At 41.9% G+C, this 18418-nt stretch overlaps 1 protein-coding gene across 3 annotated transcripts in view; it reads left to right on the top strand.

The window, feature by feature from the left end:
- The window catches only part of LOC103972977 (probable allantoinase), a 45724-nt gene that overhangs the window by 11301 nt on the left and 16005 nt on the right, over positions 1-18418 (top strand). For all 3 annotated transcript variants that reach the window (XM_065169009.1, XM_018821236.2, XM_009387403.3), the window contains exons 9-12: positions 257-405; positions 1393-1519; positions 2073-2237; positions 2310-2420. In XM_065169009.1, coding sequence (XP_065025081.1) covers positions 257-405; positions 1393-1519; positions 2073-2237; positions 2310-2420 — 552 coding nt within the window. The remainder of the gene's footprint in view (positions 1-256; positions 406-1392; positions 1520-2072; positions 2238-2309; positions 2421-18418) is intronic.

Raw genomic sequence — 18418 nt, 5'->3', positions numbered from 1 at the left:
GAAAATAATATTAAATAAAAATTCGTAATCTACTACCATTCTAAGTATAAATCAATCAAAATTCATCTAAAATCAGCCCTTCTTAATCCTCCTCGAAATCATTGTCAATGGATGTTGTTCTCTAAAATCAACCATATGAATGCAAAAACCAAAGGAAAATATTTATTTTATTTTGAGATTTTAACTTGTTAAGCTGACACCCATCTGTTTATTTTGCTATGTTTTCTCATTTTTAATTTTTTCGTTACTTCTGTAGGAGGGTTTATATGTCTTGGCCAAGTTCAAGAGACCCTTGCTTGTGCATGCAGAGGTAGTTTTGGATTCCAAAAACAATGAAGGACTTCTTGATGATGATCCCAGTTATCGGTCCTATGCAACATACCTTAAGTCCAGGCCACCATCATGGTAACCTACAGCATGCTTTTGTTTTGTAGAGGACACCATTTGCATTTAGAGCTGAATGCTGAAAAGAATATCATTAGCATTCTGAAGAGTTCACTAGTGTAAACTATAACAGTGAACTGTGTAACAGGTCTTGATCAATGCATCTAGAAATTGAATGTTAAATGTTTTGATTATGTTATGGTCTTTTGAAATGATATGGTCTGCCTCTGCCACATCCTCCTTTTCATTGTTTATGAAAAAGTGTTTTGTGGTCCTTGTCCATTATTTTTCCAAAGTCTGTATTCTTTACCTACCTCTTTATCTCCCTCCCTCCCTCCGACTTTCTATCTGATTCTGGAAAGGTGATGGAGAGGACTTATTAATCATTGAAGAACCTTCTTCAGGGGCAAGAAACATATATATTGTTGGGAGAAAATTACATGATAATTTGTTTCTTTTGTTGAACATCATTTACTTTTGTCAATATCGTATGTTGATTTGTAAAACTTCATAACATGGTCTTGATGTCATGTCCACATCATTATATACCCAGTGGCCCATCTCATAGTACAGAATAAAAGTTGGTTAATACAAGCTCACATTAACTTAATCATCTTATATTAGAACCTTTATAGTGCAACAAACCTCCCCCTCGCCTCACCACACCATGCATGCCCCTTTTTCTCTATCTAGGTGTGTATGTATATGTATGTGTTTACTTTGGTGATATCCTCTCATATCTGGGCTTTTCTAACTTCCAAGCAAATCAATGTGCTGAATTTGTGGTCTCAATCCTTCGGAATCCATTTCTGTCTTTGAGACATATCAATAATGACACTTCACTAGGTTCATCTATCCACTAGAAACACATCATTTTAGTTCAAATTCATTATGGGAAATAAACCCTTCTTTCATAAGTCTTTTGCATGTTTGAGAGTAGAATTGAGATGAATACACCTAATTTGTAACATAAGTTGGTGACTTGTTTAGCTGCAATTTTCTTTTCAGGGAGGAAGCAGCTATTAAGGACTTGCTAGCAGTAGCACAGGATACAAAAACTGGAGGTCAAGCAGAAGGAGCTCATGTTCATATTGTTCATTTGTCAGATGCAAAAGCTTCACTAGATCTGATTGAGGTATATAAACATGTATATGTGCCACTTATTATCTTTTTTCCTTTCCTTTTTCTGGATTTAATTTGATCTCGAGCTATTGATTAAAGTTTGCTCTTAAATTATTCACATGTTGTAAAAATGTGTAATGCTGCACTTGAGTATCCTTCTTTCTAGTTTCAACCATATCAATCGTTATTATATACGAAGAATAATAGGGCTAATTGTTATGCATATCACATACTATTGCGTAGTGCATGGGTTTGAAAGACTGCACATCTCAATGGACCTTCTCAAGTTGTTTTCAGATGCCCAATTTGAATGCATATCAGACATGCCGGAACAGATCGGACATGTCAATCCGGCCACTAAGAACTGCTAAGAGTGCTGGCACTGGAAATGGATATTGTCATCATGTCTTATACACTATTCTGAGTTTGTTTCATCCTTGCAAGACAATGCATTTGTTCATGCAAGTTTTCTATTTTTGAAACTATAATCAGCCCACTTTTCTGCATCTCATTTAATAGTTAAAATTCATTTTATACTCAAATGTGCCACCTTTTTTTTTATTCAGGATGAAAAAAGAAATGGACCAAATGGTGCTAGTATAAGTGTGGAAACTTGCCCTCATTATCTGGCATTTGCAGCTGAAGAAATTGCAGATGGGGATACTCGATTTAAATGTGCTCCACCTATACGAGATGTGACCAATAGGCAAAATCTGTGGGAGGCATTAATCGTATGTTAACTTTATGATGCAATTTTTGTTTCTAAGAGTTATTCTGTTACATGTTTTACAACTGGGTTTCAGGATGGACATATTGATATGTTGAGCTCTGATCATTCACCGTCTATACCAGAACTCAAGTTATTCGATGAAGGTGACTTTCTAAGGGCTTGGGGTGGAATATCATCTTTGCAGGTCAGTTAAGCATTCATTTCTAGATGCCAGGACATATGCATGTCTGTATCTAATCTGATTTATTTCTTTTTCAAACCTCATGTATGCTCTTATGCTGAAAAATACTTCAATCTATAGATATGTACACTAAATTCCTAACTACTTGTTTGGTCCAGCGATTTCAATAGGCGCTCGGGAGAGGCGAGGCGAGGCGAGGCCCGAGTGCCTCGCTTTAAAGAGGTGTCGCCTAGGCGCTCGCCCGAGCCCAGGCACCGAGCGCTTCGGGCGAGCGCCCGGGTTAAACTAGGCGATCAAACCAATGTTTTACGTCTGGTTCGGTCTCCGGTGCTTTAGTTGTTCAATCAAACCAACTAAAGCACCGATATCAGCCTCCTAGCATCCCTCTCGCGACTTCCCCAACCCTAACCCTGCTCGCGATTTTGTTGTTGACATTTCCTCTCTGTTGTTGTTGCCTCTCTCCGCTATCGTTGCCTCTTTTCATTGTCGTTGTTCTCCACTACCGTTGCCACTGTCGCTGCTTGTCGTTGTTGTCGCTGCTCATCGCCGTTGTTGCTGCTGCCACTATCACCGCTCTGTCACGGACTTAGCTGGAATAGCCAAAGTCGTGAGGTACACTTGCGCCAAAGTCACGGACTTAGCTGGAGTTGCCTAAGTCGTGAAGCACCCTTGCGCCAACTCCTCGGACTTAGCTGGGATTGCCTAAGTCATGAGGCGCCCTTGCGACATATGTGTCCACAAAAGGTCAGCCTAGTTGCAATCTCGTACAGGTCCCGAAGGACCTGTGAAACAGAAAGTTGATTAGTTATGGTTTGAAAGTAAACCACAACAAAAGTCTCAATGCATGACTTAATTATATGATTCATAAATCTTATGAAAGTGCTAGGAGCATTAGATAGCCCAAATGACATAATCAACCATTCATATAAGCCTTCTCTAGTTTTAAATGTTGTTTTTCACTCATCTCCGGGCCTCATTCTTATTTGGTGATAAACACTCCTCAAATCAATTTTAGAGAAAATAGAAGCACTACAGAATTGATCAAATAAATCATCTAACCTTGGAATAGGAAAACGATAATCCACTGTGATTTTGTTGATGGTGCGGCTATCCACACACATTCTGTAAGAATCATCCTTCTTAGGCACCAACAAGGCTGGAACCGTACAAGGACTCATGCTCTTCCGAATTAATCCTTTTTTTACTAACTCATCCACTTGCCCTTGAAGTTCTTTATGCTCCTTAGGACTCATTCTATATGTTGCTTTATTAGGTAGAATAGCCCTCGGAATAAGATCAATGTGATATTGGATCTCTCAAAGGTGGAAGGCCATGTGGAATCTCTTCTAGTATATCTTGAAACTCCTCCAGGATTGGTTTCATGATTGCTGGTGTCTCCTTGTGTTGTTCATCCTCCTCTACTACCACTAGAGCCAAAACATGACCACCCCTGTCTAATTTACCTTTGCATTTACCATAGGATATAAAAATGCTAACATCTTTCTTTGGTGCACTGATTTTCGAAGGTTGTAATGGAGCTAAAATAATCTTCTTTTCATTCACTTTAAAAGAATAAGTATATTTGTAACCATCATAAAACAACCTTATATCATTATGTCAAGGTCTTCCCAACAGCAAATGACAAGCGTTCATAAGAGCAACATCACACCATATTTTTTATCTTTATAATACTTTCCAATAGAAAAGAAAACTAAATATCTTTTAGTTACCTTGATATCATTTTCTTTCTACAGCCAATATAATTGGTATAGATGTGAATGAGGGATTGTGTCTAACTTTAGCTTCTGCACCATCTCCAAAGATACCACATTCTTAAAGTAGCCTCTATCGATGATCACCAAGCACACCTTGCCAAGAGAAGTGCATTTAGTGTGAAACACGTTCTTTCTCACTCAACTTTCATCCTCGACCACATAGGACACTTATAAGCTACGTTGCAGTACAATAGACAAACCATGATCAGCATAAGTAACCTCTTCCTCATCATTATCATATTTTGGTTTGTCGTCGGCTTCATCTTCTCCTCCATCACTATGATCTTCAACCAAAGTTACAATCCTCCTATTTGGACAATCTGAAACAATATGCCCAAAACCATGACATTTAAAGCATTTTCGGCCACTTTATCACGGACTTAGCTGGTTTTGCCTAAGTCGTGCGGCACCCCTGCGTGTCCATCCGCAAAGGTTAGTCTCCCCGAAACCTCCTATGGTCTCTTAGGACCTAGAAAAGAGAAAACGGATTAGAGAAAGCGCCTCACTCGAGATCCATAAGCAAACATCTCAGAAAACACTTCATAACCAATGCAAATTACAAACAGACTTTATAAGCTCTGAACGGTTACACAACAAAGGGTTAAAATGGTCCACTACAGACCGAATATCTCTCACAAGTGTCCATATGACACCACCTTTATTTACAAGCCTAAAACGATTACCAAACCCAACTAAAATTGGGTTGTTAAGCCTTCGATCGTCCCTCTACATGCTGTGCAAAGCATGAACAAACCAAAATACACAGACATACATAAGTATTACATCAAACATTCTGTTTAGAATTTTGTCCGTGACATTCTCCCCCACTTATTCCTTCGACGTCCTCGTCGAAGCCTTTGCCGACACTACAACTCCTCGCCTTCGTTGAGTCTTTAATCTTTTGCTCCAATTGCAATACACCTCTTGGCTCTTAGTTGCTCTCCGCTGTTGTTGTTGAGTAGTCAAACTTTTGATCCACCATGCTGCTTCAACTCGTTAATGACTCTGACTCTAGTGTGGGGTTGGCTGAGTTGTGCTGATCCCTATTGTTTCCTACGGATCTATCAGATGAAGGCAGTGATTTAAAAAGCGCTAGGCGTCCAAAGGCGCTAAGGTCCTAAAACGCCCAAGGCGCTAGGCGCTTGCCCAAGCGCTCGCCCGAGCGAAGCGAGGCACTAAAATATAAAAATATATAATATAATTAATAAATATAATTATTTAAAATTTTAAATAAAAATATACTATTAAATTAAGAATAATATATTATTAATCTATTAACAATATTGAAAATTAATAATTTTAAATAAACCTAACAATATTAACAGTATATAGAAGGAGAAGAAGGAAGAGTGTAAGGGGGTGCTGACTGAGAAAAGAGGAAGCGGCAGCGGGAGTGCAAGGAGGCAGCGACAGTGGGAGTGTAAGGAGGTAGCGGGAGGCAGCTGTAGTGGGAGTGTAAGGAGGCAGCGGCAGCGGGAGCAGGAGCGGCGAGCGGCAACGGCAGCGGCTAGTAGCGACAGCAGCAACAGCGAGCAGTGGGCAGCGGGAGCAGGAGCGGCGAGCAACGGGAGCCGCGAGCGACGATAGCGGCAGCGGTTGCAAGCAACGACAACGGCGAGCAGCGGGAGCGGGAGCGGCAGCGGCAACGAGCAGGGTTAGGGTTGGGCAGCGACAGCTGATATCGATTTTAGTTGGTTCGATTGAACCAACTAACCACCGGAGACCGAACCAGACCTAAAATCCTGGTTCGATCGCCTGGTTTAACCCAGGCGCTCGCCCGAAGCGCCCAGCGCCTGGGCTCGAGCGAGCGCCCAGGCGGCGCCTCTTTGAAGCACGCCGCCTGGAAGTGAAGCTAGGCGCTCGGGCCTCGCCTCACCTCGCCCGAGCGCCTAGGTGAGCGCCCGAGCGCCTTTTTAAATCACCGAATGAAGGAAAAGACCATCCTTATTATGTGCAGTCTCTCAAATGCCTCATGCTGCTTGAACTGGGTGGATGCTTGTTAGAGTTTTAATGAGCATCGCCTCACAAACTTCTGAAGTTTTGGGTCCTTCCTTCACAAAATTTGCCCATCGACTCTTCTTTCACTTAGTTGTCACTTCTAAGTAGATTCGCATCACTTCCGCTTTCGATTGCCATTCTGTTGGGAAATGAAGCAGATAATCTACTCTCAGTAGCACTGATCACCATTGGTGAGGATTTGACAACTATTGTCTTCCATTATCTTCGAAGGGTCTTTGAACCTGTTCAGAGCTCCTTTGCTGGATAGATAAGAGAATTGGGGTACTCGGTTTCGCCCATTCTCTTAAGAGTTGAGAAGACAATTGTTACTTGACTTCGCACGCCTCCACAAGGGCTGTACTTCATGCATCGAGTTGGTTACTGACCTTCGCTTGTTCTTTGCTCACACTTCTGAAGCACTCGAAGTGTTTGCACTTCTTGCATTGAGTTAACTACTATGATTCACCTTCTCAATGCTATCGAACTTTTGGAATGCAGGAAGTTTTTACCCCAACTTCTGGAATGTCATCGAACTTTTGGTCGCCTTTGGGATTGTACCGTCTTCTCAATCAACCCTGTCGCCTACTCCTCTGAGTAGCAAAGGTACAACACCGCATACTGCCTGTTTCGTTCCTTGGTTGTGCACTCTTACACACCCGAAGTCCTTCACTTTCGGCTATCTTGATGAGAAGCTCGTTGACACCGGTCTTATGAAGTTCCTTGGCCTCTGTCGTTCAGCCTTGTCTCGATACTTGGAGTTTGCCTCTGCATGCTCCACCTCCTTGGCCCCTTTCACGACCAAGCGCTCTCCCTCCATGAGAGCAAGGGATCGATGACTTCACGGAAGTCCAGCCTTTGTGGTACCATGGCACTGCCATGCCCATGACCCTACTATCCATTACCTCGCATCTGCATCCCTTTTTTTCACAATCGGTAGATCTGCCTTTGTGGCACTCTTTCGAGTTCACCTCCATTCTAACCGATGCTTTGTTTTGGGTAGCTAAGTCCCTCTGGACTCGTCGTCGCTTCCTCGCCCCTTTCGACCTCCTGCTTCAACACCTTTGTGTTCTCCAAGCAGTTCCCCTTTGTCGATGGAAAGACAGTCTGCAACTCCCATGAATGGCCTCTGCCATCATGTTGTAAGGTTTGCATCGATTCTGTTCTCCTTAGCTTCCTTGGTAGCAACGTTCGCTTACTCGACCTTGTCCTCTGACTTGCCGGGCTCCCTTAAGCGAATATAGGCTCTGGAGCAGTCCAACTCTCTAGCTGTTTCGATCATACCTCTGCATGATCAAGTCCCTCCCATGGGACTCATTGGTACTTGCATTCGAACTTTTTCCTTGGTAGTACACACAGTGATTGAAAAAGGCGCTCGGGCGAGGCGAGGCCCGAGTGCCTCACTAATCTCCCATGCGGCGCGCTTCAAACAGGCGCCGCTTGGGCGCTCGCCCGAGCCCAGGCACTGGGCGCTTCGGGCGAGCGCCTGGGTAAACCAAGGCGACCGAACCAGGATTTTAGGTCTGGTTCGGTTGTTAGTTGGTTCAATCGAACCAACTAAACCGATATAACCCTTACCCAACCCTAACTCGCTGCCGCTGCCGCTCCCGATCTCGATCTCGTTGCTCGCCGCTGTCGTTGCTCGTAAACGCTGCCTCTGTCGCCGCTCGCGCCTCCCGTTGCTCGTCGCTCCTGCTCCCGCTGTCGCTGCTCGCGCCTCCCGCTGCTTGCGCCTCCTGCTGCTCGCGCCTCCCGCGTTCCCTCCTACTGCTCGCCGCTCCCGCTCCCTTTCCCGCTACCGTTGTCGCCGCTCGCCGTTGCCGCCGCTCGCCGCTGCTTCCTCGTTTCTCCGTCAGCAGGCTTATACTGTTAATATTAAATTTATTTGAATTTTGAAATGATTAATTTTCAATACTGTTAATAGATTAATAATATATTATTTTGAATTTAATGTTGTTAATTTTTATTTACTTGAAATTATTGCTAGGTTTTAACATAAATGGCAAGTGTAGAGAGTAACTCAATAGAGTCTCCAATGGTATCAAAAAAAGATTCTACATGGAAGTATAATTATTTGAAGGATCCGAAAGATCCTAATGCTGTGACTTGCATATTCTGTGGTAAGACTACCAGAGGTGGTATTTTTCGTGCAAAACAACATCTAGTAGGAAATTTCAAGAATGCAGCAGTTTGCAAAAAATGTCCACCTGAGGTAAAAGAAGAGTTGCTGAGTTATATGAATGAAAAGAAGACACAAAAGAATGAATCTTACGGGAATTTACCAGAAGACAATGTTGAACATCTCAGGGATGAAGAAGAAGATTATTCTATGAGTATTAACCCAAGTGAAAAAAGAGTATACGACAAAAAGGGAAAAGAAGTTATGAGTACTAAGAAAGGTAAAAAAGGACCGATGGATCTATATATGCTTTAATGATCCCAAAAACAACAAGTGCAAGCAGGAGGCTCAAAATTTAGTCAAACAAATATAAGTGATGCTTGTGATAAAGAAAAAAAGGAAGAACAATTCAGCACATTGCTCGCTTCTTCTATCAGGCTGGTCTTCCTCTTTGTACAACTCGTTTAGACAGTTTTAAGGATATGATTGAAGCTATTGGAAGATATGGTGCAGGATTAAAACCTCAAGTTATTATGAGATGCGAGTTCCATTGCTGCAAAAAGAGTTGAATTATACAAATGACTTACTAAAGGGTCATAAAAAATCATGGGCAACACATGGTTGCTCTATTATGTCAGATGTTTGGACTGACAGGAGGCGCAGGAGTATAATTAATTTTATGGTTAATTGTTCTTTAGGGACTATGTTTGTGAAGTCAATAGATGCTTCATCTTTTGTAAAATCTGGAGACAAGATATATGATTTACTTGACAACTTCGTGGAAGAAATTGGAGAACAAAATATCGTTCAAATCATAACCGACAATGAAAGCAACTATGTTTTAGCTGGTAATATTCATCTTTTGATTTTGTTAATTATTTTATCTTCAATTAAGTGTGTTAAACTCTTAAGTCTTATCATTTTTGTTATCCTTTGTCTCAAGTAAATTGCTTGAATAAAAAAGACAACACTTGTATTGGACTCCATGTGCAGCACATTGTATTGATTTAATATTGGAGGATATTGGAAAGATCTTAAAAATCAAGAAAACCTTAGAAAGGGCAATTTTTGTTGTTGGATTTCTTTATAATCACATTGGGGCTTTGAATATGATGAGAGAATTTATAGGGAATAAAGAATTAGTGAGACATGGTGTCACCCGATTTGCGACTTCATTCTTGACATTACAGAGCATGCATCGTCAAAAACATACTCTGAGAAATATGTTTACCTTTGAGAAATGGGTGACAAGCAAATGGGCAAAAGAAGCAAAAGGCAAGAGGGCTTCTGATATCATCTTAATGTCATCCTTTTGGAATCATGTAGTTTATATATTAAAGGTAATGGGCCCTCTTGTTCGAGTCCTTCGGTTGGTGGATAATGAAAATAAGCCTGCAATGGGATATATTTATGAGGTTATGGATAGAGCAAAGGAGACGATTAAAAGATCTTTTAATGAAAATGAAGAAAAATATGAGAAAATTTTTACAATCATTGACGAAAAATGGAATTATCAACTTCATCGTCCCTTACATGCAGCAGGATATTATTTGAACCCTGAATTCTTTTATAAGATTAAATCTGTTGGATTTGATGCAGAAGTTTTGGGTGGGTTATATCAGTGCGTTGCAAGATTAGTTCCCAACCTTGAGATTCAAGATAAGATTATTCATGAATTATCTTTATATAAAAATGCCGAAGGTCTTTTTGGAATTCCAATTGTCGTTTGATCCAGGACAACTACGTCTCCAGGTATTAATAATTTGATATAATTAATTTCATATATATTATGTTACTATGTTATTGCTAATAATAACATAAATTTTGTAGCTGAATGGTGGAGTCTATTTGAAAATTCCACCCCGAACTTACAGCAATTTGCTATCAAAGTACTTAGTTTGACATGTAGTGTTTCGGGTTGTGAGCGAAACTGGAGTGTCTTTGAGCATGTAAGGATTACTAAATATTTTTGTTTTAATTAATTAATTTATTTAGATATATGTATTAATATATTTTTAAATTATATGACATGACAGATTCACTCGAAGAGAAGAAATCGGTTAGAACATCAACGATTGCACGATCTTGTTTATATAAAGTATAATCAAGCTTTGAAGACTCGTCATGATTTGCAAAATAGATTGGATTCAATCTCATTGCAAGATATTGATGATTCAAATGAGTGGTTAGTAGGAGAAATGGGTGCTAACTTGCAAGATGCTGAAGACGAACTTGTATTTGAAGATGATAGATTGACATGGGGAGATGTGGCAAGAGTTTCAGGTGCTGGAGAATTACAAACATATACAAGACAGATGTCAAAGAGAAAAATGAGTGCAAAAGCATTAAGCTCGGCTCCTGCTATTGTTGAAGACATAGAGAATGAAACATATCTTGATGAAGAGGAAGGAATCGAAGGACAAGAGGAAGAAGACGAATTCAATGAAGATGATTTGTGTGAAAATGACGATAATATTGATTATGATGAATAACTTTGATGTAAAATTTTATTGTTTTGAATTTGGAACTTTTTGTTAATGTGACATTGTGATTTTGTATCTTAGATTTTCTTAATTTAATAGCATATTTTTATTTAAAATTTTAAATAATTATATTTATTAATTATATTATATATTTTTATATTTTAGCGTCTCGCTTTGCTCGGGCGAGCGCCTGGGCGAGCGCTTAGCGCCTCAGGCGTTTTTGGACCTTGGCGCCTAGCGCTTTTTAAATCACTGAGTACACAACCCCCATATGCTAATAATCAAGGCTTTCATCCGATACAAAATTCGATGCACGCATGGAAGACCCGCCTCTGCGGTACCTTGGCTTTCACTCCTTAAATCCATAGTCCTTTTTGTCGTCGTGTTGTTCACCGAAGTGGAGCTCTCAGTAGCTCCCGATCATACCTCCGTATGATCTAGTCCCTCACAGGACTAGATTCGTGTGTATCGCATTGCCACGAACTGTTCCACCACGATCCGCTGCACCATGTCGCCTCCTGGTGACATCTCCATTGCATTCTGATCCTTGTGGGATGAACTCGAATTGTGATCCCTCCATGAGTGGCCTCTGCCAACACATCGTAGGGCCTCTTCCACCTTCGATTTTGTTCGCTCCTTTGGCAATCGACCTTCGTCTACCCGCTCTCGGGTCATACTCAAACGAAACACAGCTGTAGGACAATCCGTCGCCTAGTAGCTCCCGAAGTCCATCGACTTTGCTGAAATTGGTGTACCATTGTTTGGATCTTGGGCCTCTGCCCTACCAGCACAATCTCCGCTGCGCACTACTTCCTTCATGGCAACTTGAATGGCAACACTATGGCATATTCTTCAAGAGTACCCGCCTCCGCGTCCTCTTGCCTCGTGCCAAGGCCTTTTGAACCCAACTTTGCCTCCGCAAGTTGAGTCGTCTTAGTTCCTCCATCAAATGCTTCTTCAAGATAAGGTGCATGTGCCCAGAACCTCTCTTCGTCTTTGGCACCATGCAAGATGAGTCCGCTCCATCAGAATGAAGGACCCATGGAACGACATGATCGCGCTCTTGCCTCTGTAAGAGTTCATGTCCTTGGCCTCTGTCCAAGGGAAGCTCTGTGCCTCCGCTCCATATTCCATCTTCTATATTGGCTCCCTTCATGCGGCTTGGGTACTTCGCCAAGTTACACCCAAGTTGCTCCGCTCCTTTTTGCATCGAGTTGATGGTGGCCCTCACGCCCACCATTCCACGGGTCAGCCCTCCATTGAGTCTAATCTCCATATCGACTCTAAGTGTGCCTTCATTTGTGTTGCCTTAAGTCGCTCCCCCACGTGATCTCGCAATACATCCACCAATGCATTCTCTCAAGCGAGATCATGCGATGACTCCTCGCTGCTCGCTCGGTCCATTAAGCTTCGTGGAGTTGTTGTTTTTGAGGTCCTCCTCCTCAACATGTGCGGTCTGTTGCACATGGTTCTTCCTCTGGAGAGTCGGGACTTATCCCTCCTGGATATCTATCCCGTTGGGGCAACTTCTCTCTTCGCTTCCTTCTCTCTAAAAGTTTCGGGGACCACTATCCCCTTGGACTACTCTGACTTGCTGAACAAACTGTGCATTGTTTTGTCTCTTGCAAACGCACTTGCTAGATTGCGACTTCATGTCAATACAGCCCCCGCTGCACCACTCAAGGCCTAGCAAAATGCTGAACTCGCTGCACACTTTAGCCTCCTACGGACATATCATTCACATGCCGAAGAGAAAATTTCAATGCTCCATGGTACCGAGTTTCGGTCGCTTTGGGATGGTCGCGAACATTCTATCGTCCGTATAGAAGCCCTTGCATGAGTACCGAATTCTTCGAGTTAACAATTCCCCTTCACCTCTGTGAGCTTTGCAAAACTCATTCCACCTTGCATGGTCTCATCTTTTACCAAGCATCTCGCTTGCCTTGAGCACCATCAAGTATAGTTGTCAACGTCGAGCCGTAGCTTGAACTCAGCCATCCCAACCTTTGTGCGTTATGCATTCTTCCAAGCTTGCTTGTTCTCGTGGTGCCTCTTGCGCGAAGGGTTGGCTATTCTTCTGAATGTCAATCTCAAATGCCCGCTCCTCTGAGCGACTCCTTTTCCCTACATCTCTATGCCCGTTTTCCCCCAAACAGTCGTGCGTGCTAGCTGCCCTCAACGTAGCTCCGCTAGGTCTCTCACGTTTGCATGCCAAGTGTTTCTATGAGTGCTTGTCCCGATCTGATTCATCTGTCACGGACTTAGCTGGTTTTGCCTAAGTCGTGCGACACCCTTGCATGTCCGTTCGCAAAAGTCAGCCTCCCCGAAACCTCCCATGGTCCCTTAGGACCTAGGAAAGAGAATACGGGTTAGAGAAAGCGCCTCACTCGGGATTCACAAGCAAACATCTCAGAAAACACTTCATAGCCAATGCAAATTATAAACAGATTTTACAAGCTCTGAACGGTTGCACAACAAAGGGTTAAAATGGTCCACTACAGACCGAATATCTCTCATAATTGTTCACATTACACCACCTTTATTTACAAGCCTAAAACGGCCACCAAACCCAACTAAAATCGGGTTGTTAAGCCTTTGATCGTCCCTCTACATGCTGTGCAAAGCATGAACAAACCAAAATACACGAACATACACAAGTATTACATTAAACATTATGTTTAGAATTTTGTCCGTGACAACTTGGCGTAGAAGAATTATGTGTTTGTTTGCTACCAGCAGGTCCTTCACCCTTGTCTTGCACCTTTGATACCACCTTGCTTTGGACAGTAGGTTTGGAATTTCCTCCTTTTGTATAGCCTTCTTTTGACCTATACTGAGAACTCTTTTCAAACTTCTGTTGCTTTTCAACTTTTAAAGCCAACTTGCTTACATAATTTAAAGAACAATATAACTGTAGTTGAACCACTTTAGCAATCTCATATTTCAAACCTCCTAAGTATCTTGCAATGGTTTGCTCTTTTGGTTCCACAAGCTCTCATTTTAACATGAGATTATCGAATTCTGCTGTATACTCCTTTATACTAAGATCTTTTTGCTTGAAATCATGGATTTTAAGAAAGATCTCTTGCCTATAGTTTTCAAGTAAGTATTTTCTCTTCAGCTCCCTTTTTATTTTTTCCTATGTCACGATCTTACTCTTCCCCTCATGTTCTCTTTGTTTCTTCATATTTTCTCACCAAAAAGATACATTCTGTCTAAGTTTAAGTGCCATAAATTTTACCATTTTTTGTTCTAGTGGTTCATGAAAATCGAAAATGCATTCCACTGTATTAAGCCAATTAATAAAGTCATCAACAATAATTTTACCTTCAAACTCTGAAATATCCAATCTTGGGTTGTATTTGTTTTGTCACTCATCTTGGACTCCATATCTTGCCCGAAATCTTCTCGACTCCCTTGGATGAGGAGGTGTATCATCATCAGAAGTAAATTCTTGGACAACATTTTCATGTTGGTTGTTTTTACTTCGAAGTTCTTCAATTATTTCATTTTTTTTCTTGTAGACTACACAGCAATCTTCATAGCTGCAGCCTCAACGACTCAACATCATCTTCATGGTCGCTACCTTCACCAAATACATCTTTTCCATTCCGCCTTGCCATTATCTCTAACCTTTAGCTTTGATACCAAACTGATACTGGGGGAAAAACCGGTAGTACAATAGTATTTGCAGGAATAAGTTTTTTCTGATAGAAAAGGAACGAACTCACGATAATACTTCAATAAGATCGAAAAATAGCTCATCACAAAGTTTAAAATCACAAAGGGATACAAAAAGTTCACCACCCCAAGGAAATTAAATAAGGATACATAACTGAAAATAAAAGACTCACCACTCAAGGAAGCATCCAAGAGATACAGAGTTTAAGAGAGAACTTCAACATAACTTCTGCCAATATCATCAGTTTCTAAAACCCCTTTTTAACCCCTAAACACCAAAATAAGTACGAATACATGAAACAATCCTTCATGCATAGGAAATTTCGAAATTAAGTATTTTACAATTGGTAACCAACTTCTTTAATGTATTCCTTGGTTATGAAGAAAAGCACCTTGAAACAACTGTAACTTTATCTAAAGAATATGCAAATGAGCTGTCATATTTGAGTGGGCTGAGTTGAAAACTATGAGGCAACATTGTGGGCTGAAAAAAATACCATAGCATTAGCAAGGTCCATATGAGCAGATTGTAGCAAATTAGATACTCCCATGTCATCATCGACGCTTGTTGGTAGTTTTTGATAACTGCTTCTTTATGTCGTAAGATGCCTTCGGGCTCCTAATTGGTTTCGGTTCGGGGAAGCTTTCGTCACTTCACCAAGTACTTAGTCTGCTCAGCTCCATTGGGTAGCTTTATCTTGCGATCCCTAAAATGGTTTCAACTCGCTTCTCGTAGGAGGCTCTGGTGGGGGGTAGCCGAGTTGGAACACTTCGGGAAGCATCTTGCGGATCTGATAGGCTTTCAATTTATTGGCATGAAAAACATTGTGAATTTTGAGTCATGTCGGCAGCTACAACTTATAGGAGACGTTGCTCACCCTATTGATAATTAGGAAGGGCCCTTCATACTTGTGCACCAATCCTTTGTGTACTTTGTGCCTAAAGAATTAGAGTGATATTGGTTGGAGCTTTACCAACTCTATACCGTCGACTTTGAACTCCTACAGTCGCCTTCCCAAGTTTGCTCACTTCTTATCTTTCGGTCACCTTTTCCAAGTAAGCCCGCGTAATATCTATATTTTGTTGTCATTCTTTTGCAAAGTAATATGCTGACGAACTACTCCTAGTATATTCGATAGCTAAGGTGTGAGGAGTCGAAGGTTGTTGTCCTGTAATAATCTCGAAGGGGCTCTTGTTGGACCTAGAGCTCCGCTGCATGTTGTAGGAGAAATAGGCTATGTCCAACAGCTTCACCCAATCTCGTTGGTTGGCACTCACGTAGTGCCGAAGATATTGCTCAAGGAGCGAGTTTATCCTTTCAGTTTGGCCATCTGTCTGGGGGTGGAGGCTTGTGGAGAAGTATAATTTAGACCCCAACAATTTAAATAGCTCGGTCTAGAATCGTCCAAGGAACCGAACGTCTTGTTCATTGATGATATTGTGCGGGACTCTCCAATACTTTATCACATTCTTCATCATCAGCTTGGTCGCCTCCTCTGCTGAATAGTGTAGGGATGCAGCAATGAAAGTTGCTTACTTTGAAAATCGATCAACTACCACGAGTATTGATCCGAGTCCCATACTGTTGGCAAGCTCGATATGAAGTCCAAGGAAATGCTCTCCCACAGCCTTTTTGGTATGGGCAACGGCTTCAAAAGTCCCACTGGCTTCCGTTGCTCTACCTTATATTGTTGGCAAGTACGGCACGTTCGAACATATTCCTCCATATCAATCTCTATCTTCGGCCAGTAAAAGGCCCTCTCCACGAGAGCCACTATTCGGTGAATGCCTGGATGTCCTACCCAAAGAGAATCGTGACACTCTCTCAAGAGTTCACGTCTCAAATTGTCCACTCGAGGAACATAAACCATATTCCCTTTTGTGTAGACGAGTCCCTCCTAGACCCAAAATCGTCGTGTCTTGCCTTCTTTGAGTAGTTGCATCAGGGTTATTGCCTGGGGATCACTGTACAGTCCATCCCTGATCCTGGAAAAGAAGCTGGAGTGCAGCTGACTTGCCTAGCCTTCGTCCTCCAGCTGCATGGCATTCACCTGCTCCACCTTCCGGCTCAACGCATTGGCTACGACATTTGCTCTTCCGGGCTTGTACTTCATTATCATATCAAATTCGGCTAGGAAGTCCTGCCATCGTGCTTGCTTTAGGGAGAGTTTCTTTTGAGTTTGGAAATAACTCAAAACGATGTTGTCCGTCCTCAGCACAAATCGCGATCTGAGAAGGTAGTGCCGCCAAACTCATAGACAATGAACCACCGCTGTTATCTCCTTCTCGTGCAACGAACACCGCCACTCAGTCTTGTTGAGCTTACGGCTCTCGTAAGCCACCGGGTGACCCTCTTGCAATAGTACTTGTTAGAACCCTTGCAGATTCTAAACTTGGGGTTGATCTCTTTAGGGGATCGGCCTCCTTGGAACTCTATAAGGGTTCCTCCCTCCAAGTTGCTGCTCAAAGGCTGCATAAAAGATTCATATATTTCTTATGAAAAGAGGTGGAATACATGACTATTTATAGGGCTTCTAAACCCTAACTCCTAATAGGACTCTTACTTAAGACTCCTACTTCTAACCAACTCCTAATAGGACTCCTAATCAAGACTCCTACTTCTAACCAACTCCTAATAGGACTTATACTCAAGACTCTTATTCCTTTACAACTCCTTATTCTTCTATAAGAAATAACCTCCTAACCCTAGCCGGCCACTTCACCTCTTTAATAGGGGTCGGGTTAGGTAGGTTTTACATGAATGTCCATCTCAATTAGGACTCTCCTAGCTAGAGTCCTAACAAACCCGCCCTCTTCAAATCAGCCTTGTCCTCGAGGCTGACGATTCATGAATTTTGGGAATTTGATCTTCAAGTCATCATAGTTCTCCCAAGTGGCATCTTCTGTTAGTAGGTTTGCCCACTGTATTAGCAATTCAGTAGTGGATCGTCGTCGTCGAGTCACGATCCGTCGATCAATAATGGCACTTGGCTTAGTCTGAAGTTCTCTTTGGGTAATCATATTTGGTGGGTGGCTTTGGGCTGTCTCCAAGCACCTATTTACAACTTCCGTCTGGCCGTCGGTTTGTGGGTGATATGTCATACTCCTTTTCAATTTAGTACCCTGCATATGGAATAACTTTGTCCAAAATCTACTCGTGAAGATGCAAGTAGAATTTATCATAGGCACAATGCGTCCCTTATAGTGTAATTCTTTTGAGTCCCAATTGTAATGAGCCATGGGGCTTGGTGCTTCCTCCAATTTTTTTATAATCGTACTAGTCTCTGAATCTTCCTACTATTCCATCTTAATATCCTTAAGAAAGTCGCTGGTCGGAAGTGAAACGGCCGAAACTTCAACTTGCTCGGGTAGCTGCGAAAGCGCATCTGCAAGAACATTCTCTTTCTCCTTTTTATAAGTTATTTCATAATCAAATCCAAGAAGTTTTGTTACCCATTTTTGCTGCTCAGGGGATGATATCTTTCGCTCCAAAAAGTACTTGAGGCTTTTATGGTCGGTTTTAATTTGAAATCGTCGGCCAATCAAGTAAGGTCTCCACCTCGTTGCTGCGCGCACAATGGTGAGCATCTCCTTATCATATGTTGACTTATTTTGATGGGAGGGAGATAATGCCTTGCTAGTGTATGTGAGTGGTCGACCATCTTGCATGAGAATGGCTCCAATTCCGACTCCAGATGCGTCGGCCTCAATAATGAAGGGTCGGTTGAAATCTGGTAGTGTTAGCACCGGCGTCGTCGTCATGGCTGCCTTAAGTTTGTCAAAGGCAGCGGAGGCTCTGTCCGACCATTGGAAGACATTTTTTTTCAGTAAGGAAGTAAGTGGTGCACTGATATCTCCATAGTTTTTCACGAACTTGCAGTAGTAGCCTGTTAAACCCAGAAAGCCATGTAGCAATTTTATGTTCCTCGAGGTCAGCCAGTTTTGCAT

Source organism: Musa acuminata, chromosome BXJ1-4 (assembly GCF_036884655.1).
Source record: "Musa acuminata AAA Group cultivar baxijiao chromosome BXJ1-4, Cavendish_Baxijiao_AAA, whole genome shotgun sequence".
Classification (NCBI taxonomy): Eukaryota; Viridiplantae; Streptophyta; class Magnoliopsida; order Zingiberales; family Musaceae; genus Musa; species Musa acuminata.
Note: the sequence above shows the minus strand (reverse complement) of the source record. Positions and strands in the feature narration are given on the sequence as shown.